We start from the raw sequence: 21830 nt of genomic DNA on the forward strand, positions 1-21830 counted from the left end.
GGTACAACAGAGTGTTACAAGGGGACATAAATTTAAGGTGAAAGGTGGAAGGTATAAGGGAGATGTCAGGGGTGGGTTCTTTACCCAGAGAGTGGTGGGGGCATGGAATGCGCTGCCCGTGGGAGTGGTAGAGTCAGAATCATTGGCGACCTTTAAGCGGCATTTGGATAGGTACATGGATGGGTGCTTAATCTAGGATAGAAGTTCGACACAACATCGTGGGCCGAAGGGCCTGTTCTGTGCTGTATTGTTCTATGTTCTATGTTCTACAGCAGAGATGCCTTGTTGTAACTATGCAGGGCTTTTATAAGACCATACTTGGAGTATTGCGTAGAGTATTAGTATCCTTCCCTGAGGAAGGACTTTCTTTGCACACCTTCAATAGTGAGAAAGTTTACCAGACTGATTTCTGAGAAGTTATGCAGTTCCAGTCACCTCACTACAGGAAGGATGTGATGGCACTAGAGGGAGTACAGAGGAGGTTCACCAGGATGTTGCCTAGGATGGAGCAATTGAGCTGTAAGGAGAAACTAGAGAATGCTGAGGGGATGGAAGTGATTGAGGTGTTTAAGATTATGAGGGCTGTGGACAGGGTAAATAGAGTGCAGCTGTTCCCCTTGGTTGAGGGTTCAATCACAAGAGGGCATAGTTTTAGGGTAAGGGACAGGAGATTCAGATGGGAATTGAGAAAATAAATTTTCATTCAGAGGGTGGTGGGAACCTGAATGTACTGTCTGGGAAGGTAGTGAAGGCTGGAAACTTTACAAAAGAATAAAGAACATTGCAGCACAGGAACAGGCCCTTCTAACTCCCCCGCCCACTCTGCTGAGGACGTGGAGGTCCTGGGCCTCCTTCACGGCGCTCCCTCACCACCAGACGCCTGGAGGAAGAACGCCTCATCTTCCGCCTCGGAACACTTCCACAGTTTCCACATATGCCCTTCCCCCACCTCACCCCAGCTCCAAACTTCCAGCTCAGCACTGTCCCCATGACTTGTCCTACCTGCCTATCTTCCTTTCCACCTATCCACTCCACCCCACCCCGACCTATCACCTTCATCCTCTCCCCCACTAACCTATTGTACTCTATGCTACTTTCTCCCCACCCCCACCCTCCTCTCACTTATCTCTCCAACCTTCAGGCTCTCTGCCTGGATTCCTGATGAAGGGCTTTTGCCTGAAACGTCGATTTTACTGCTCCTCGGAGGCTGCCTGAACTGCTGTGCTTTTCCAGCACCATTCTAATCTAGACTCTGGTTTCCAGCATCTGCAGTCATTGTTTTTACCTTCGGCCCTCCAAGCCTTGGCCAATCCAAACCTGCCACTATTTTCTAAGAATCTGTATCCCTCTGCTCCCTGCCCATTCATGCATCTGTCTAGATACATCTTAAATGACGCTATCATTCCCACCCCTACCACCTCCACTGGCAACGCATTCCAGGCCCCCACCACCCATTGCTTGAAGAACGTTCTACGTATATCTCCCCTAAACCTTTCCCCTCTCACTTTGAACTCGTGACCCCTAGTAATTGAGTCCTCCACTCTGGGAAAAAGGTTCTTGTTATCCACCCTGTCTACACCTCTCATGATTTTGTAGGCCTCAATTGGGTTCCCCCCCAACCTCTTTCTTTCCAATGAAAATAATCCTAATTTACTCAACCTCTCCATATAGCTAGCACCCTCCATACCAGGCAATATCCTGGTGAGCTGTAGGTTTGATATCCAGACGTTTCATTACCTGGCTAGGTAACATCATCAGTGGTGACCTCCAGGTGAAGCGAAGCTGTTGTCTCTTGCTTTTTATTTATATGTTTGTCCTGGGTGGGGTTCCTGGGGGTTTGTGGTGATGTCATTTCCTGTTCGTTTTCTGGGGGGGGGGGGGCAGGGGGGGGCGGTGGGGGCGGTTGATAGATGGCATCTAGATCTATGTGTTTGTTTATGGCGTTGTGGTTGGAGTGCCAGGCCTCTAGGAATTCTCTGGCATGTCTTTGCTTAGCCCGTCCCAGGAAAGTTTCAGAAATGACAGCCAGACTACTGAGACCCCCCGGAATCCTAGTAGCACACAAACCCACCAACACTCTCAAACAAAAACTAACAAACTTAAAAGACCCAGTACAACCCATGGACAAAACCAACATCATCTACAAAATTCCATGCAAGGACTGCCACAAACACTACGTAGGACAAACAGGAGAAAACTTAGCCACCAGGATACACGAACACCAGCTAGCCACAAAAAGACACGACCCTCTCTCCCTCGAAGCCCTACACACGGATGAAAAAAAACCAACATTTCGACTGGGACAACATATCTATCCTGGGACCGGCTAAGCAAAGACATGTCAGAGAATTCCTAGATGCCTGGCACTCCAACCACAACGCCAAAAACAAACACATAAATCTAGATACCATCTATCAATCCCCCAGAAAACAAACAAGAAATGACATCACCACAAACCCCCAGGAATCCCATCCAGGACAAACATATAAGTAGAAAGAAGGAGACAACAGCTTCGCTTCACTTGGAGGTCGCCACTGATGATGTTACCTAGCCAGGTAATGAAACGTCTGGATATCAAACCTACAGCTCAGCGAGCAAACCTACACCCTAAACCTCAACCTGAGCTACAAACCTTGCAATCCTGGTGAACCTCCTCTTCACTTTCTCCAAAGCATCCACATCCTTTTGGTAATGTGGTGACCAGAGCTATATGCAGTATTCCACATATGGCCAAACCAAAGTCTTACACAACTGTAACATGGTTTCCAGCATCTGCAGCCATTGTTTTTACCCTGTATCATGACCTACCAACTCTTGTACTCAATACCCCGTCCGATGAAGGAAAGCATGCCGTGTGCCGTCCTGACCACTCTATTGACCAGTGTTGCCACCTTCAGGTAACAATGGACCTGAACACCCAGATCTCTGTATATCAATTTTCCCCAGGACTTTTCCATTTACTGTATAGTTCGCTCTGGAATTGCATCTTCCAAAATGCATCACCTTGCATTTGTCCAGATTGAACTCCATCTGCCATTTCTCTGCCCAACTCTCCAACCTATCTATATTCTGCTGTATTGTCTGACAGTCTCCTTCATTATCTGCTACTCCACCAAGCTTGGTGTATTCTGCAAACTTGCTAATGAGGCAACCTACATCTTCCTCCAAATCATTTGTGTATATCACAAACAGCAGTGGTCCCAGCACGGATCCCTGTGGGACATCACTGGTCACAGGTCTCCATTTTGAGAAGCTCCCTTCCACTACTACTCTCTGACTCCTGTTGCCCAACCAGTTCTCTATCCATCCAGCTAGAACATCCTGGATACCATGCGACTTCACCTTCTTCATCAGCCTATTATGGGGAACCTTATCAAATGCCTTACTAAAGTCCATGTATGTGATATCTGCATCCCTTTCCTCATTAATCAACTTTGTCACCTCTTCAAAGAATTCTATTAGGTTTGTAAGGCATGACCTTCCCTGCTCAAAACCATGCTCTGATAAGCCCATTCTCTTCCAAATGGATAAATATCCCATCCCTTAGTAACTGCGTCAGGCTCACAGGTTTGTGATTACCTGGATTATCCCTGTTACCCTCGTTAAACAAAAGGACAATATTAGCAATTCTCCAGTCCTCTGGGACCTCCTCCTTTTTCAAGGATGCTGCAAAGATATTTGTTAAAGGCCCAGCTATTTCCTCTCATGCATCCCTCAGTAACCTGGGATAGATTCCATCTGGACCTGGGGACTTGTCCATCTTAATGCCTTTTAGAATACCCAAAACTTCCTCCCTCCTTATGCCAACTTGACCTAGAGTAATCAAAGATCTATCCCTAACCTCAATATCTACCATGTCCCTCTCCTCAGTGAATACCGATGCAAAATACTCATTAAAAGCTCACCCATTTTCTCTGACTCCACACATATCTTTCCTCCTTTGTCCTTGAGTGTGTCAACCCTTTCCCTAATTACCCTCTTGCTCCTTATATATGAATAAAAAGCTTTGGGGTTTTCCTTAACCCTGCTTGCAAAGGATACCTCATGACCCCTTTTAGCCCTCTTAATTCCTCATTTCAGGTTGGTTCTACATTCCTGATATTCTTCCAAAGTTTTGTCTGTCTTCAGTCGCCTAGACTGCATCCTTTTTCCTCTTAGTCTCACAATTTCACTGTCACCCATGGTTCCCTAACCTTGCCATTTCTATCCCTCATTTTCATATCTCTCCTGAACCCCTCTTTAAAAGCCTCCCACATATCAAATGTGGATTTCCCTTCAAATAACTGATCCTAATCCACTTTCCCCAGCTCCTACCAAATTTTGGTAGAGTTGGCCTTCCCCCTATTTAGCACTCTTTCTTTAGGACCACTCTCATCTTTGTCCATGAGTATTCTAAAAATTTATGGAATTGTGATCACTATTCCCAAAGTAATCCCCTTCTGAAACATCAACCATCTGTCTGGGCTCATTTCCCAACACCAGGTAGAGTATGGCCCCTTCCTGAGTTGGACTATTTACATTCTGCTCTAGAAAACCCTCGTGACTGCTCCTTACAAATTCTGCTCCATCGAGCCCTCTAACATTAAGTGAATCCCAGTCAATATTGTGAAAATTAAAAATCTCTTATCACCACCACCCTGTTGCTCCTATATCTTTCTGTGAACGCTCTACATATTTGTACCTCTATCTCACGTTCGCTGTTGGGAGGCCTGTAGTACAGTCTAACACTGTTACCACTGCCTTCCTATTTCTGAGCTCTGCCCATATTGCCTCACTGCTCGAGTCTTCCATAGTGCCCTCCTTCAGCAGAGTTGTGATAACCTCTCTAACCACAGTATCCAATAGGGTATACCAGCTTTGGAGGGAGATGACCACAGGGGACACCTGCACTGCCTTCCTGCTCTTTCTCTGGCTTTTGGTCACCCATTCCCTATCTCCCTCAGCAATCCTAATCTGCAGTGTGACCAATTCACTAAACAAGTTATCCATGACCCCCTCAGCATCTGCAGCTCCAGAGCCGTCATGCGGTCTAACAAGAGCTGCAACTGGATACACTTCTTGCACTTCAACTGTGTCTCTGAGCTCCCACATTGAGCAAGTTCAGCATAACACGAGTCTGAGATCTCATGCCATTTTTAATCTTCAGCTTTATCTAAATTGAGACTAAAGTTACGAAAAAGAAAAGGCAAGTTTTCTTTAACCAATCACACAATAAAATAAAAAGAACAGAAAATCCTTACCTTTTCAACACACTACAGAATCTACACTACACAACTTTTAAAGATATTTAGATGAATACTTGAAATATCTCTGTAAATCCCTCACTCACCCACCTCCCTCCCCAAGTTGTTGGGGGTTATGTGTCTCCTCCTCTCAGTAAGGTTGGGGTATTTCTCTCTTTCTCTCTCTCTCAGTGATCCTCTCTCCCTTGTCATTTGAGGAGCGGTTGAGGACTGTGTATACAATGGAGGTGAGAAGGTTGAGGGAATGGGATCTGATTTAAACTTGCAGAATACTGTGAGGCCTGGATAGAATGGATGAGGAGGGACATATCCACAAGTAGGAGACACTAGGACCCAAAGGCACAGCATCAGAGTGAAGGGACTTGAGAACTGAGAAGAAAAAGAATTTCTTCAGTCAGAGGGTGGGGACTCTGGAACTCATTACTGCAAGGAGCTGTGGAAGCTAAGTCACTGAGTGTATTTAAGACAGAGGTAGACAGGTTTTCGATTAGCAAGGCGATTTAGATAAAGGGGAGAATGCAGGAGAATGATGTTGGGAAACACATCGTCATGATTGAATGGGGGAACAGACTTGATGGGCTGAATGGCCTATTCTGCCCCTGACTCTGTTATGTGCGTTCAGGGATTTATCCTGCATTCCTTCCTCTGTGAAAGGGCATTTTCTCTTGGTGCTGGGGCACTCACAGACACTCACCACCCTCCCTCAGTGGGGGAGTCGGGGGGTGGGGGGAGGAATCTGTGTCTCTCCCTTGCCCAGGGTGAGGAGGATATTCGCCCGGAGTGATGGGATATTTTCACTTTCGTTCACCTCTCCCCCTGGGTCAGGGAGGTATTTGCCCTCAGTGACGGGGTATTTAGTCCCTCACTCACCTCTCCCCCTGGGTCAGGGAGGTATTTGCCCTCAGTGACGGGGTATTTAGTCCCTCACTCACCTCTCCCCCTGGGTCAGGGAGGTATTTGCCCTCAGTGATGGGGTATTTAGTCCCTCACTCACCTCTCCCCCCGGGGTCAGGTGGGTATTTGCCCTCAGTGACAGGGTATTTAGTCCCTCACTCACCTCTCCCCCAGGGTCAGGGAGGTATTTGCCCTCAGTGACAGGGTATTTAGTCCCTCACTCACCTCTCCCCCAGGGTCAGGGAGGTATTTGCCCTCAGTGATGGGGTATTTACTCCCTCACTCACCTCTCCCCCTGGGATCAGGGAGGTATTTGCCCTCAGTGACGGGGTATTTAGTCCCTCACTCACCTCTCCCCCTGGGTCAGGGAGGTATTTGCCCTCAGTGATGGGGTATTTACTCCCTCACTCACCACTCTCCCGGGTCAGGGGGGTATTTGCCCTCAGTGATGGGGTATTTACTCCCTCACTCACCTCTCCCCCTGGGATCAGGGAGGTATTTGCCCTCAGTGACAGGGTATTTAGTCCCTCACTCACCTCTCCCCCAGGGTCAGGGGGGTATTTGCCCTCAGTGATGGGGTATTTACTCCCTCACTCACCTCTCCCCCTGGGATCAGGGAGGTATTTGCCCTCAGTGATGGGGTATTTACTCCCTCACTCACCTCTCCCCCTGGGATCAGGGAGGTATTTGCCCTCAGTGACAGGGTATTTAGTCCCTCACTCACCTCTCCCCCAGGGTCAGGGGGGTATTTGCCCTCAGTGACAGGGTATTTACTCCCTCACTCACCTCTCCCCAGGGACATGGGGGTATTTGCCCTCAGTGACGGGGTATTTACTCCCTCACTCACCTCTCCCCCAGGGTCAGGGGGTATTTGCCCTCAGTCACGGGGTATTTACTCCCTCACTCACCTCTCCCCCAGGGTCAGGGGGGTATTTGCCCTCAGTCACGGGGTATTTACTCCCTCACTCACCTCTCCCCCGGGGTCAGGGGGGTATTTGCCCTCAGTCACGGGGTATTTATTCCTTCGGCCGCGCCGCCATTCGCCTCCCCTGACGTCATCACGCAGCACGCACACCGCGGCCGCGCCGTTGTCATGGCAACCGATCGCCCGCCGCTGGATCGCTCGCTGCCCGGGACTCGGTCCCTCTCCCCGGGACTCGGTCCCTCTCCCCCCGGGACTCGATCCCTCTCCCCGGGACTCGGTCCCTCTCCCCGGGACTCGGTCCCTCTCTCCCCGGGACTCGATCCCTCTCCCCGGGACTCGGTCCCTCTCCCCCCGGGACTCGGTCCCTCTCCCCCCGGGACTCGATCCCTCTCCCCGGGACTCGGTCCCTCTCCCCGGGACTCGGTCCCTCTCCCCCCGGGACTCGGTCCCTCTCCCCCCGGGACTCGATCCCTCTCCCCCCGGGACGGTGGCAGGATCCTCCGCGAATGTTTGGGCCGCCCCAACGTGTTGTGGTTGAGCGGGGTCTGACAGCGAGTGGATCTCTGTGGGACCCAGTGGATCACCCAGACATGGAGATGGTCCCCTGCCCTGAGTTGATCGCGCCTGACAGGGACTGGATCGCTCAGATAACGGAGTGGATGGTCCAGATATCCAGTGGATCAGCTGCAAACCGATTGGGTCCACTGAAATAGACTAATGCCATCTGACATAGTGATCGAGTGGACAGTGGATCTAACTGTCCCTCAGTGAATCCCATCGATCCATCCACCTAGAAAGAATCCAACTGACACCAGGGATTTCCAATTGACCAACTAGTTCCACCTGAGACAGTGGATCCCAATGACTAATTGAATCGTACAGGTGGCTAGTGTCTTCTATCAACATGTAATGGATCACTGTGACACAGTAGATCTCAATGACCCAGAGTGCATCACAATATATCCTATAGACAGTTCCTCATACTGACGCAGTAGACCCCGTATTCAGTCTGGATCCAACTGGCATAGACTGAAATCCTTGTAGAGACTGAAGAAGGAGATGCGGCTGTGGTAGCGAGTCTGAACTATTCCAACTGCCATAGTATGAAACCCATCAACCCTGAGTGGATCCAAATAAGAGTGCATTCCCTGCCTTAGATTGGGTCTCACCACAGTCCACATTGGTTTCTAATTTCACTGCCCCAGATGCAGCAATGATTTTACTGATCCATGCTGTCTCCAAAAGGCTGGGATGGACTTCACTCACTCAGGGTTGATCACATTGACCTGGAAATAAATAATGATCCCAACAAGCTGCAATCAATCTCAGTGTACCAAACTGAAGCAATGATGGATCCCCATCATTGGATCCCCATTGGACAGAGTGCACCTCAACGGTCAAAAGGACAGCACTGGTCCTACTAAGCTGGAGTGGATTTCACTGGCCTGAAGTCCAATGGTGATTTTAATAGCCCTGACTGGATCCTGTTGGCTCAGGATGGATTGCTCAGGCATGGAGGTAGCTACAGAGATAGTGAATGCATTCGTTGTGAATTTCCAAAAAAACCATTGGATTCTGGAGAAGTACCAGAGGATTCGACACTGCCAATGTGACATCCCAATTCAAAAAGAGAGGGAAGCAAAAAGCAGGTAACTATAGCCTAACATGTAATGTTGGAATAGAATTGAATCAGTTATTAAGGAAGTAATGGAGAACACAGAATCATACAGCAAGAAATACACCCTTCAGTCAAACATGTCCATGCAGACCAAGTTTCCCCAAACTAAACTAGTCCTATTTGCCTGTGTTTGACCTATATCCCTCTATAGCTTTTTGTATTCATGTATCTTAACAAATGTCTTTTAAATGTTTTAACTGTATCTGCATCTGCCACTTCTCTGGCAGCTCATTCCACATACGAACCACACTCTGTAAGTTGCTCCTCAGGTCCATTTCAAATCTTTCTCCTCTCGCCCTAAATTATGCCCTTTAGTTTTGAACTTTCACACCCTGGGAAAAGACCTTTGCTATTCCCCTTATCTGTGCCCTTCATGATTTCATAACCGTCTATAAGTTCACCCCTAAACCTCCTACACACCAGTGAAAAGTGCCCCAGTCTACCCAGCTTCCAGTCCAGGCAATATCCTGGTATATCTTTTCTGCAATTCTCCAATTTAATAATATCCTTCCTATAGCAGGGTGACCAGAACTGTACACTATACTCCAAAAAGTGGCCTCACCAACATCCTGTAGAACTGCAATATGATGCCCTAACTCCTATTTCTGGATTAGTGGTGCTGGAAGAGTACAGCAGTTCAGGCAGCATCCAAGGAGCTTCGAAATCGACGTTTCGGGCAAAAGCCCTTCATGAGGAATAAAGGCAGTGAGTCTGAAGGGTGGAGAGTTAAGCTAGAGGAGGGTGGGGTGGGAAGAAAGTGGCATAGAGTACAATAGGTGAGTGGGGGAGGGGATGAAGGTGATAGGTCAGGGAGGAGAGGGTGGAGTGGATAGGTGGAAAAGGAGATAGGCAGGTAGGACAAGTCTGGACAGGTCATGGGGACAGTGCTGAGCTGGAAGTTTGGAACTAGGGTGAGGTGGGGGAAGGGGAAATAAGGAAACTGTTGAAGTTCACATTGATGCCCTGGGGTTGAAGTGTTCCGAGGCGGAAGATGAGGCGTTCTTCCTCCAGGCATCTGGTGGTGAGGGAGCGGCGGTGAAGGAGGCCCAGGACCTCCATGTCCTCGGCAGAGTGGGAGGGGGAGTTGAAATGTTGGGCCACGGGGCGGTGTGGTTGATTGGTGCGGGTGTCTCGGAGATGTTCCCTAAAGCGCTCTGCTCGGAGGCGCCCAGTCTCCCCAATGTAGGGGAGACCGCATCGGGAGCAACGGATACAATAAATGATATTAGTGGTGTGCAAATAAAACTTTGATGGATGTGGAAGGCCCCTTTAGGGCCTTGGATAGAGGTGAGGGAGGAGATGTGGGCGCAGGTTTTACAGTTCCTGCGGTGGACGGGGAAAGTGCCAGGATGGGAGGTGGGTTGTAGGGGGGCGTGGACCTGACCAGGTAGTCACGGAGGGAACGTTCTTTGCGGAAGGCAGAAAGGGGTGGGGAAGGAAATATATCCCTGGTGGTGGGGTCTTTTTGGAGGTGGCAGAAATGTCGGCGGATGATTTGGTTTATGCGAAGGTTGGTAGGGTGAAGGTGAGCACCAGGGGCGTTCTGTCCTTGTTACGGTTGGAGGGGTGGGGTCTGAGGGCGGAGGTGCGGGATGTGGACGAGATACGTTAGAGGGCATCTTTAACCACATGGGAAGGGAAATTGCGGTCTCTAAAGAAGGAGGCCATCTGGTGTGTTCTGTGGTGGAACTGGTCCTCCTGGGAGCAGATCTGGCAGAGGCGGAGGTATTGGGAATATGGGATGGCATTTTTGCAAGAGGTACGGTGGGAAGAGGTGTAATCCAGGTAGCTGTGGGAGTCGGTGGGTTTGTAAAAATGTCAGTGTCAAGTCGGTCGTCATTAATGGAGATGGAGAGGTCCAGGAAGGGGAGGGAGGTGTCAGAGATGGTCCAGATAAATTTAAGGTCAGGGTGGAATGTGTTGGTGAAGTTGATGAATTGCTCAACCTCCTCACGAGAGCACGAGGTAGCGCCAATGCAGTCATCAATGTAACGGAGGAAGAGGTGGGGAGTGGTGCCAGTGTAATTATGGAAGATCAACTGCTCTACATAGCCAACAAAGAGACAGGCATAGCTGGGGCCCATACGTGTGTCCATGGCTACCCTTTTGGTCTGGAGGAAGTGGGAGGATTCAAAGGAGAAACTGTTAAGGGTGAGGACCAGTTCTGCCAAACGAATGAGAGTGTCGGTGGAAGGGTACTGTTGGGAACATCTGGAGAGGAAAAAACGGAGGGCTTGGAGGCCCTGGTCATGGCGTCCTAACTCCTATGCTCAGTGAAGGCAATGAAGGCAAACTGCATCTTTACCATCCCGCCAAACTTGACACACCTTTCAAAGAATTGTGTAGCTGAAGCCCAAGGTACCTCACTTAAGTCATAAGCTAATATCCCATGTTGATGGTGGTATTGGCATAGTTAGAGAATTGGCTCATGGGCAGGAAACAGTGAGTGGGGATAAGGAGTTCTTTTTCAGGTTGGCGATCTATAACCAGTGGAATTCCACAGGGATCAGTGCTGAGGCCGCAACTGTTTACAATATACATTAATGATTTGGTGGAAGAAAGTGAATATACTGTGGCTGAATTTACAAAGAACACAAAAACATGTGGAAAGGCAAATAGCAAGAGTTAACAAAGGGATATTGATTGGTTGAGTAAGTGGGCAGACTGTTGGCAAATGGAGTATAATATGGAAAAACATGAAGTTGTTCATTTTGGAAGGGAGAACAGAAGAACAGAATATTATTTAAATGGTTAAACACTGCAGGAAGCTGCTATACAAAGGGACTTGGGGGTACTCGTACACAACACAGAAAGCTAGTACATGAATACAGCAGGTAATCAGGAAAGCTCATGGACTGTTGGCCCTTATTTCAAGGCTGTTTAGATTATAAGAGTAGGGAAGTCTTCCTACGACTGTACAATGTGCTGGTGAGCCATTTTGGTTCCCTTACTTAAGGAGGGAGCTTCCCTCTGCATCAAACTGGAAATGCAGTCTGTGTCCAGATGCAGCCACTTGCTCAGATAAGCAGCTCTGACAATACAACAAGAACAAGGCACAGATCCCCACTCACACACTCGCTCTAATGTACGCTGTCTTTCTCCCTCTCTCTCTCATTCATAATCACACACTCTGTCTGACATACACTGTCTGTCTCACTCACACAAACTCTCTCTGAGGTACACTGTCTTTCTAATTCAACATACACACACTCTGTCTGATGTACACTCTCTCTCACGCACACACTCTCTTTGATGTACACTATCTTTCGAGCTCTCACACGTACTCTTTTTGATGTACACTATCTCTCTCACTTACAGACACACAATTACACACACACTGTCTCTCTCTGTTTGAAGTACACTGTTTCTCACACACACATGCTCAAACACACAGAAAGACTGTCATCCACACTATACAAACACACTGTTGAACACATGTCCCTCACACACAAGCACACAGGTGGAAACATGTCACTCAGTGATGTGCACTGTGACATCCACACACAGATCTACACCTGGCCAAGTAGATATTACTCAGTAACATACACACTCCCTCTCACTTTCTCACGCACAGAGACACAAAAACTCGTCACCCGGGCTACAAACTCTATTTCTCTCAGTGATGTACACTGTGACACACATACACGCACAGATAGAGAGAGAGACACAGCCACTCATTTTTGACCATCTACAAGAAATAGGCCGCTTTTGGAATACTGCATTCAATTCTGGTCTCCCTGCTACAGGAAGGATATTGTGAAACTTGAAAAGGTTCAGAAAAGATTTACAAGAATGTTGCCAGGGTTGGAGGGTTTGCACTATAGGGAGAGGCTGGATAGGCTGGGGCTGTTTTCCCTGGAGCGTTGGAGGCTGGGGGGTGACCTTACAGAGGTCTATAAAATCATGAGAGGCATAGATAGAGTAAATAGCCAAGATCCTTTTCCCTGGAATGGGGGAATCCAAAACTAGAGGGTATAGGTTTAAAGTGAGAGGGGAAAGATTTAAAAGGGTCCTGGGGACTGCGTTTTCATGCAGAGGGTGGTGTATGTATGGAATGAGCTGCCAGAGGAAGTGGTCGAGGCTGGTACAATGACAACATTTAAAAGGCATCTGGATGAGTATATGAATAGGCAGGGATGAGAGGGATTTGGGCCAAGTGCTGCCAGTTGGGACTAGATTAATTTAGGATATCTGGTTGGCGTGGATGAGTTGGACTGAAGGGTCTGTTTCCGTGCTGTAGATCTCTATGACTCAATGACTCTATTTCATTGGAGGCAGTTCAAAGAAAGTTCACTAGGATGATCCCTGGTATGGAGGGATTGTCTTCGGAGCAAAGGCTAAAGAGGTTGGGATTCTACTCACTGGGGTTTAGAAGAATGAGAGGCGATCTCATTGAAACAAATAAGATTCTTAAGGGGATTGACAGGATAAATACTGAGAGGATGTTCCCCTCATGGGTGTGTCTAGAATAAAGGGGCACCAATTTACAACTGAGATGAGAAGGACTTTCTTCTCTAATGCACTGTATAACTGAAACATAAAATCTTTTATGATCAATTTTCTTTATTTGTTTGTGGGATGTGGACATTGCTGTCTAGGCTAGCATTTATTGCCTATCCTTAGCTAAGGAAGCATACATAAGGCCTAGGTGACTGAAGCTTTGGAAGAATATCGGGATGCAATCTGAAATGAGGAATTAAGAGGGCTAAAAGGAGTCATGAGATATCCTGAGTGAACAGGTTTAAAGAAAACCCCAAAGCCTTTTATTCATATATAAGGAGCAAGAGGGTAGTTAGGGAAAGGGTTGACCCACTCAAGGACAAAGGAGGAAAGATATGTGTGGAGTCAGAGAAAATGGATGAGACTCTTAATGAGTACTTTGCGTCGGTATTCACCAAGGAGAGGGACATAACAGATGTTGAGGTTAGGGATAGCTGTTTGATTACTCTAGGGTAAGTTGGCATAAGGAGGGAGGAAGTGTTGTGTATTCTAAAAGGTATTAAGGTGAACAAGTTCCCAGGCCCGGATGGAATCTATCCCAGGTTACTGTGGGAAGAGAAAGAGGAAATAGCAAATATCTTTGAAGCATCCTTGAACATGGGGGAGGTCCCAGAGGTCTGGAGAATGGCTAACGTTGTCCCCTTGTCGAAGAAGAGTAGCAGGGATAATCCAGGTAATTACAGACCTATGAGCTTGACATCAGTGGTACGGAAGATACTGCAAAAGTTACTAAGGGATAGGATATTTACCCACTTGGAAGGAAATGGGCTTATCAGTGATAGGCAGCATGGTTTTGAGCAGGGAAGGTCATTAATTACAAATCTAATAGAATTTTTTTGAAGAGGTGACAAAGTTGATTGATGAGGGAAGGGATGTAGATGCACCTACATAGACTTTAGTAAGGCATTTGATAAGGTTCCCCATGGTAGGCTGATGAAGAAGGTGAAGTCCTGGGTGTTCTCACTAAATGGGTAGAGAACTTGTTGGGCAACAGGAGACAGAGAGTCAAAGAGAAAGGGAGCTTCTCAAAATGGAAACCTGTGACCACTGGCGACCCACAGGGATCCATGCAGGGACCACAGTTGTTTATGGTATAAATAAATAATTTGGAGGAAGGTATAGACCTGCCTCAATAGCAAGTTTACAGATGACACTAAGGTTGGTCGAGTAGCAGATAGTGAAGGGGACTGTCAGAGAATACAACAGAATATAGATAGACTGGAGAGTTGGGCAGAGAAATGGCAGATGGAGTTCAATCTGGACAAATGTGAGGTGATGCACTTTGGAAGTTGCAATTCCAGAGTGAACTGTACAGTAAATGGAAAAGTCCTGGAGATCCAAGATGGCGGTGGTCTGAGTGGGTTGCTGGGCAGGGCTCTGTGCCATACCCCCTGGCAAAGTGGACCTTTAGCCCCCCCCACCACCGTTAACCACCCCAGGACAAACATCAATAATATAAAGTTACGGAACACCTGGAGCTGCTAAAATTGTGGTTTAACAGCTCTAAGATCAGGATGAAGGCAAATAAAGGAAAAGGGGTGAAAAGAGTACATCAAGCAGGGCATCCCCAACTGTGTCGGAGGTGCCTGTAGCCATTGCTTAAAAGCCCGGGGTGCCCCCTTTGGATTTAATGGGGCAGCAGCATTTACTCTCTGAGTTTGCCACACTCCGAGAAAAGATTGAAGCAGCGATGGAGCTGATATCTGCCATGCTAAAAAAACATGAGCAGAAGATTCAAACACTGGAGTGAAGAGTAGAGGCAGTGGAGCAGACGACTGCTGCATCGGAGACTGTGACGGAAGTCTCGGGAGGAAGGATCCGAACACTGGAAGACCAGGTTCAGGTACTTCAGGGACAAGTAGACAACCTGGCACACAAAAGTAGAAGAAAAAATTCACAGCTCGTGGGTCTCCAGGAGCGTGAGGAAGGCGGGGACCTTGTTGGATTCCTGGAGAAGTGTCTCCCGAAGTTCCTGGGGTTGGAGTTGGAGTCGGGCCTGGTGAGTGTGGAGCCGGCCCACCGGATTGCAATGCGCAGGTCCAGCTCAGACCCACATCCCCGCCCGGTCCGAGTGCAACTCCAGCATTTTAAAGAAAAACAGTTAGTGACTGAAATAGCAAGAAGACTGGGAAGAGATCCACAAGCTTTAACATACAAAGGCTCAAGAATAATGTTTTTTTCAAGACTTCTCAGGAGCCAAAGTTAAGAAGAGAAAGGCATTTGATGAAGAGAAAATTAAGGGTCTGAATATTCAATATTCCTTGAGATATCCAGTGGTGTTGCATTTCGCTCACAGAGGGACGGTATATAATTTTGATTATATACATACGATTATATACATTCGATTTGACTATAGACATTCGATTCCAACCTCGGGCGACCATCTTTATTAATTTATTAATGACTTAGATGAGGGAGTCGAAGGGTGGGTCAGTAAATTTGCAGATGATACAAAGATAGGTGGAGTTGTGGACAGTGAGGAGGGCTGTTGTCGGCTGCAGAGGGACTTAGATATGATGCAGAGCTGGGCTGAGGAGTGGCAGATGGAGTTCAACCCTGCCAAGTGTGAGGTTGTCCATTTTGGAAGAACAAATAAGAATGCGGAATACAGGGTTAATGGTAGGGTTCTTGGTCAGGTGGAGGAACAGAGGGATCTTGGGGTCTATGTACATAGATCTTTGAAGGTTGCCACTCAGGTGGATAGAGTTTGTAAGAAGGCCTATGGAGTATTATCGTTCATTAGCAGAGGGATTGAATTCAAGAGTCGTGAGGTGATGTTGCAGCTGTACAGGACTTTGGTTAGGCCACATTTGGAGTACTGTGTGCAGTTCTGGTCGCCTCACTTTAGGAAAGATGTGGAAGCTTTGGAGAGGGTGCAGAGAAGATTTACCAGGATGTTGCCTGGAATGGAGAGTAGGTCGTACGAGGATAGGTTGAGAGTTCTCGACCTTTTCTCGTTGGAACGGCGAAGGATGAGGGGTGACTTGATAGAGGTTTATAAGAAGATCAGAGGAATATATAGAGTAGACAGTCAGAAACTTTTTCCCCGGGTACAACAGAGTGTTACAAGGGGACATAAATTTAAGGTGAAGGGTGGAAGGTATAGGGGAGATGTCAGGGGTGGGTTCTTTACCCAGAGAGTGGTGGGGGCATGGAATGCGCTGCCCGAGGGAGTGGTAGAGTCAGATTCATTGGCGACCTTTAAGCGGCATTTGGATAGGTACATGGATGGGTGCTTAATCTAGGATAGAAGTGCGGCACAACATCGTGGGCTGAAGGGCCTGTTCTGTGCTGTATTGTTCTATGTTCTATGTTCTATCTGTGTGGAGTTTGCACATTCTCCCAGTGTCTCCATGGGTTTCCTCTGGATGCTCCGGTTTCCTCTCACATTCCAAAGATGTGCAGGTTAGGTGAATTGGCCGTGCTAAATTGCCCGTAGTGTTAGTGTATTAGTCAGAGGGAAATGGGTCTGGGTGGGTTATTCTTTGGATGGGCGGTGTGGACTGGTTGGGCCGAAGGGCCTGTTTCCACACTGTAGGGAATCTAATCTATTCTTAAAAAAAGGCCAAGGACTTTGTGAACTCTTTGAAATAAAGGACTCAGGTTGGGGGTGGGGGGGGATGGTAGTGGGGGGGTTGGTGGAGCACAGTTATGGACAATGGTTCAGTTTTTCTTTATATTTTCTGTCCCCATTTTTCTCCTCTCTTCCCTTTTTGTGGTTATCAGTTTTATAGCTTTTGTACTGCCTTGGTGTAAAACCTGATTTATTTATCATTTCAATTGGTTAGTTATTGTCTGGGTTGTTATTTTCTGCAGTCCTTTTTTTTGGATTGGGGGTTATATCTGTGGTAAAGATAGAACAAGAACGTTACAGCGTAGTACAGGCCCTTCGGCCCTCGATGTTGCGCCAATCTGTCATACCAATCTGAAGCCCATCTAACCTACACTATTCCATGTACGTCCATATGCTTGTCCAATGGTGACTTAACTGTACTTAAAGTTGGCGAATTTACTACCATTGCAGGCAAAGCACTCCACACCCTTACTACTCTCTAAGTAAAGAACCTACCTCTGACATCTGTCCTATATCTATCACCCCTCAATTTAAAGCTATGCCCCCTCGTGCTCGCCATCACCATACTTGGAAAAAGGTTCTCCCTGTCCACCCTATCTAACCCTCTGATTATTTTATAAAATGTATAGAGAAGAGGTGTGGAGGGGGGAGGGGGGGTTGTCCATTTTTAACTCTCAGAATATAAATAACATGTTTTCTTTATCTGTGCATTGCCTGGGACTAGGGTGTGGTCTCAGCTGGAAGGAGCCAGGATTACCCCCTATGGGCAAAGGGGGGGAATTCTCTAGTGAATTGGAGTTTACTTGGGTATTTGTTTAAATTAAATGTAGTGGTTAGTTTTTTAGTTGTAGTTTTTAGACTTTGTAGATTAATATCTCTGTCGCTCGCTGCACCTCAGATAAGCTTCCTCCTTTTTGGATGACCATGGCTAGTGATTCGTTCAGGTGGTGCACCTGGAATGAAAAAGGGAGCCATTCCCCTATTAAAAGAAAGAAGGTGCTGCCAAGCCTTAGGAAGGAGACACCTTTAACTGATAAGGAACATCTAAAACTGCAGCAGGGGGGTTCTGATAGAGTATTCTTCTCCTCCTTTAGCTCCAAGAGTAGCAGAGTGGCTATACTGGTAAGAAGGAACTTCCCAATCCAGGTAACTGAGCAAATTAAGGACGAACATGGACGGTGCATCATTCTTAAAGCTCTAATAGATCGCCACCTTCTGAGGACCCCTTCACTCGCCTCCAACACACTCCATCCAACTGGACACCCCGCGTTGGCCTATTACCGGCCCTCGATCTCTTCATTTCCAACTGCCGCTGAGACATTAACTGCGTCAACCTATCCACCCCCCTCTCCCACTCCAACCTCTCACCCTCACAACGTGCAGCCCTCCACTCCCTCTGCTCCAATCCCAACTTCACCATCAAACCAGCAAATAAAGAGGGTGCAGTGGTAGTTTGGTGCATTGACCTCTACACCGCTGAAGCTAGACGCCAACTTGAAGACACCTCCTCTTACCGCCCCCTTGACCATGACCCTACCCCCCGCCATCACCAAACCATCATCTCCCAAACCATACAGAACCTCATTACCTCAGGAGATCTCCCACCCACAGCTTCCAACCTCGTAGTCCGGGAACCCTGCACCGCCCGGTTCTACCTATATCCCAAGATCCATAAGCCTGACCACCCCAGACGACCCATTGTCTCAGCCTGCTCCTGCCCTACTGAATCTCCACCCACCTCGATACTGTCCTATCCCCCCTAGTCCAGGAACTCCACACATACGTTCGAGACACTACCCACGCCCTCCACCTCTTCCAAGACTTCCGTTTCCCCGGCCCCAAATGCCTCATCTTCACTGTGGATATCCAATCCCTCTACACCTCCATCCGCCATGACCCAGGGCCTCCAAGCCCTCAGTTTCTTCCTCTCCCAACGTCCCCAACAGTACCCTTCCACTAACACTCTCATTCGTTTGGCTGAACTGGTCCTCACCCTCAACAATTTCTCCTTCAAATCCTCCCACTTCCTCCAGAGCAAAGGGGTAGCCATGGGCACCCGTATGAGCCCCAGCTATGTCTGTATCTTTATTAGCTACGTGGAACAGTCCATCTTCCGTAGTTACACTAGCACCACTCCCCACCTCTTCCTCCGCTACATTGATAACTGCATCGGCACCACCACGTGCTCCCGCAAGGAGGTTGAGCAGTTCATCAACTTCACCAACACATTCCACCCTGACCTTAAATTCACCTGGACCATCTCTGACACCTCCCTCCCCTTCCTGGACCTCTCCATCTCCATCAATGTTGACCAACTTGACACTGACATTTTTTTACAAACCCACCGACTCCCACAGGTACCTGGATTACACCTCTTCCCACCCTACCTCCTGCAAAAATGCCATCCCATATTCCCAATTCCTCCACCTCTGCCATATCTGCTCCCAGAAGGACCAGTTCCACCACAGAACACTCCTTCTTTAGAGATCGCAATTTTCCTTCCCACGTGGTTGAAGATGCCCTCCAACACATCTCATCCATATCCCGCACCTCCGTCCTCAAACCCCACCCCTCCAATAGTAGCAAGGACAGAACCCCCCTGGTCCTCACTTTCCACCCTACCAACCTTCACATTAACCACATCATCCACCAATATTTCCGCCACCTCCAAACAGACCCCACCACCAGAGGTGTATTTCCCTCCCCACCCCTTTCCGCTTTCCGTAAAGACCGTTCCCTCAGCGACTACCTGGTCAGGTCCATGCCCCCCAACAAACCACCCTCCCGTCCTGGCACCTTCCCCTGCCACCGCAGGTATTGTAAAACCTGTGCCCACACCCTCTCCCTTACCATCATCCAAGGCCCCAAAGGAGCCTTCCACATCCATCAAAGTTTTACCTGCACATCCACCAATGTCATTTATTGTATCCGTTGCTCCCGATGCGGTCCCCTCTACATTGGAGAGACTGGACGTCTCCTAGCAGAGCGCTTTAGGGAGCATCTCTGGGAAACCCGCACCAATCAACCACACCACCCTGTGGCCCAACATTTCCTCCCACTCAGCCGAGGGCATGGACGTCCTGGGCCTCCTTCACCGCCGCTCCCTCACCACCCAGCGCCTGGAGGAAGAACGCCTCATCTTCTGCCTCGGAACACTTCAACCCCATGGCATCAATGTGGACTTCACCAGTTTTCTCATTTCCCTTCTCCCACCTTACCCCATTTCCAATCTTCCAGCTCTGCCCCATCGTCATGACCTGTCCCTACCTGCCAATCTCCCTTCCCACCTATCCGCTCCACCCTCCTCTCTGACCTATCACCTTCATCTCCACCCCATTCACCTACTGTACTCTTTGCTACTTTCTCCCTAGCCCCACCCCCCACTCCCATCCACCCTGGAGGCTTCCTGCCTCTATTCCTGATGAAGGGCTTTTGCCCGAAATGTCGATTTTCCTGCTCCTTAGATGCTGCCTGACCTGCTGTGCTTTTCCACCACCATACTGATCTAAACTCTAATACATGGGGAAGAGTATGGCGCCTTTATTGTCCCCCAGCAGTACCCTCTTAAATTTCTAAATGATGCAGTTGCTAAATTAATTAATCTTGTGTTGCGCCGCACGATCACAGGAGGGGATTTTAACCGCCTAATGGATCCCAGGGTAGACAGGATGCCAAGGGGCACGCCAGGTACATCTGCACAATCTAGACAGTTGGTGGACATGTGTGAGGGGTTGGGATTAGTGGATGTGTGGAGGCATCTCCACCCGAATGGAAGAGACTTTACTTTATATTCCAACCCACACAAGTGCCAAATGTGAATTGACATGTTCTTTATGCCATCAGTTTGCTTGGACAGAACATTGACTTGCAAAATTGGGAATATAACTGTCTCGGACCATGCGCCAGTGGATTTAGATGTTAAAATCAAGGGTGGTCGAATAGTTGCACGGCACTGGCGCATGGACCTATTCCTGTTAAGGGATAGCAAATTTGTTGAGTACATTAGAAGAGAGTTCAGGTCTTCTGGGATATCAACTTGGATCCGGCCAGTAATCCAGCAATACTTTGGGAGGCTACTAAGGCATATTTATGAGGCCTGATCATTTTGTATTCAATGACTAGAAGGAGGCAAAGGGAGGGGCAGCATCAGATGCTGGAGACCCAGCTGAAGGTAGCTGAGTGAGTATATTATAATAGGCCTTCATTGGTCAAGTTGCAGTGGGTCACGCTCTCCGGGCTGCTCTCGACTCATTGCACACACAGGTGGCAAAAAAAGAGGTCTCCTTCGCTAAACAAAGACTGAAATTGGAGGTAAGCCAGGTAGATACCTGACATATCTGGCTAGAAAGAAAAATGCTTCCCAATCCATTATGTCTGTTAGAGAGAAGGCTGGCACAGTTACCTGTGGGTTGAAGAAGATTAATGTGAGATTTAGGGAATATTTTGCAGAGCTATACTGGTCAGAGGGCGGTGAAGATGGCAGTGAGAATGCAGTCCTTTTTTGAGAACCTGGACGTCCCCAGTATAGACACGGAACAGGTCTCCCTGTTAAATGCGCCTATGACGATACAAGAGGTGCAGGAAGCAACAAAGCATCTCCAGGGTGACAAAGCTCCAGGACCAGATGGATTCCCGAGTGAGTTTTATAAGGATGTATAGCTATAATACACAGCCTATGAGAGGCTAATATCTCCCTCATTTTAAAGAAGGGGGAAGACCCTGAAGAATGTGCTTCATACAGACCAATTTTGTTGTTGAATGTAGACTTTAAAATTCTGGCAAAGGTGCTGGCCCTAAGGTTAGAAAAGGTGTTACCTGATTTTATAAAAGAAGATCATATGGGTTTTATCAAGGGCAGTAGCTCCTCCAACAATATCAGGAAGGTACTGAACATAGTGCAGGTATGCCAGTAAAGATTGATCCCGGGTTTGGTGGTCTCCCTAGACACAGAAAAGGCTTTGGTCTGGGTGGACCCTTTGCTCGGTGGGGATGGTGTTGTATAATGATCCTAAGGTG

General features: G+C 48.0%; 2 protein-coding genes across 7 annotated transcripts in view; one reads left to right on the forward strand and one right to left on the reverse strand.

Annotated features, from left to right (window-relative positions):
- fhip1b (FHF complex subunit HOOK interacting protein 1B) overlaps positions 1 to 7192 on the reverse strand; it is a 179838-nt gene extending 172646 nt beyond the window's left edge. For 2 of the 5 annotated variants that reach the window (XR_011961466.1, XM_072576687.1), the window contains exon 1: positions 7108 to 7191. The gene's annotated coding sequence lies outside the window, so the exon portion shown is untranslated. Of the gene's footprint in view, positions 1 to 6984; positions 7002 to 7107 lie in introns of those variants that run through there. The other 3 variants (XM_072576690.1, XM_072576688.1, XM_072576689.1) reach the window with 3 other exon arrangements.
- A 58-nt stretch (positions 7193 to 7250) lies between these two features.
- cnga4 (cyclic nucleotide gated channel subunit alpha 4) overlaps positions 7251 to 21830 on the forward strand; it is a 68973-nt gene continuing 54393 nt past the window's right edge. For both annotated transcript variants that reach the window (XM_072576694.1, XM_072576696.1), the window contains exon 1: positions 7251 to 8711. In XM_072576694.1, coding sequence (XP_072432795.1) covers positions 8518 to 8711 — 194 coding nt within the window. In that variant the 5' untranslated portion in view covers positions 7251 to 8517. The remainder of the gene's footprint in view (positions 8712 to 21830) is intronic.

This window comes from Chiloscyllium punctatum, chromosome 9 (assembly GCF_047496795.1).
Source record: "Chiloscyllium punctatum isolate Juve2018m chromosome 9, sChiPun1.3, whole genome shotgun sequence".
In the NCBI taxonomy this organism is placed as follows: domain Eukaryota; kingdom Metazoa; phylum Chordata; class Chondrichthyes; order Orectolobiformes; family Hemiscylliidae; genus Chiloscyllium; species Chiloscyllium punctatum.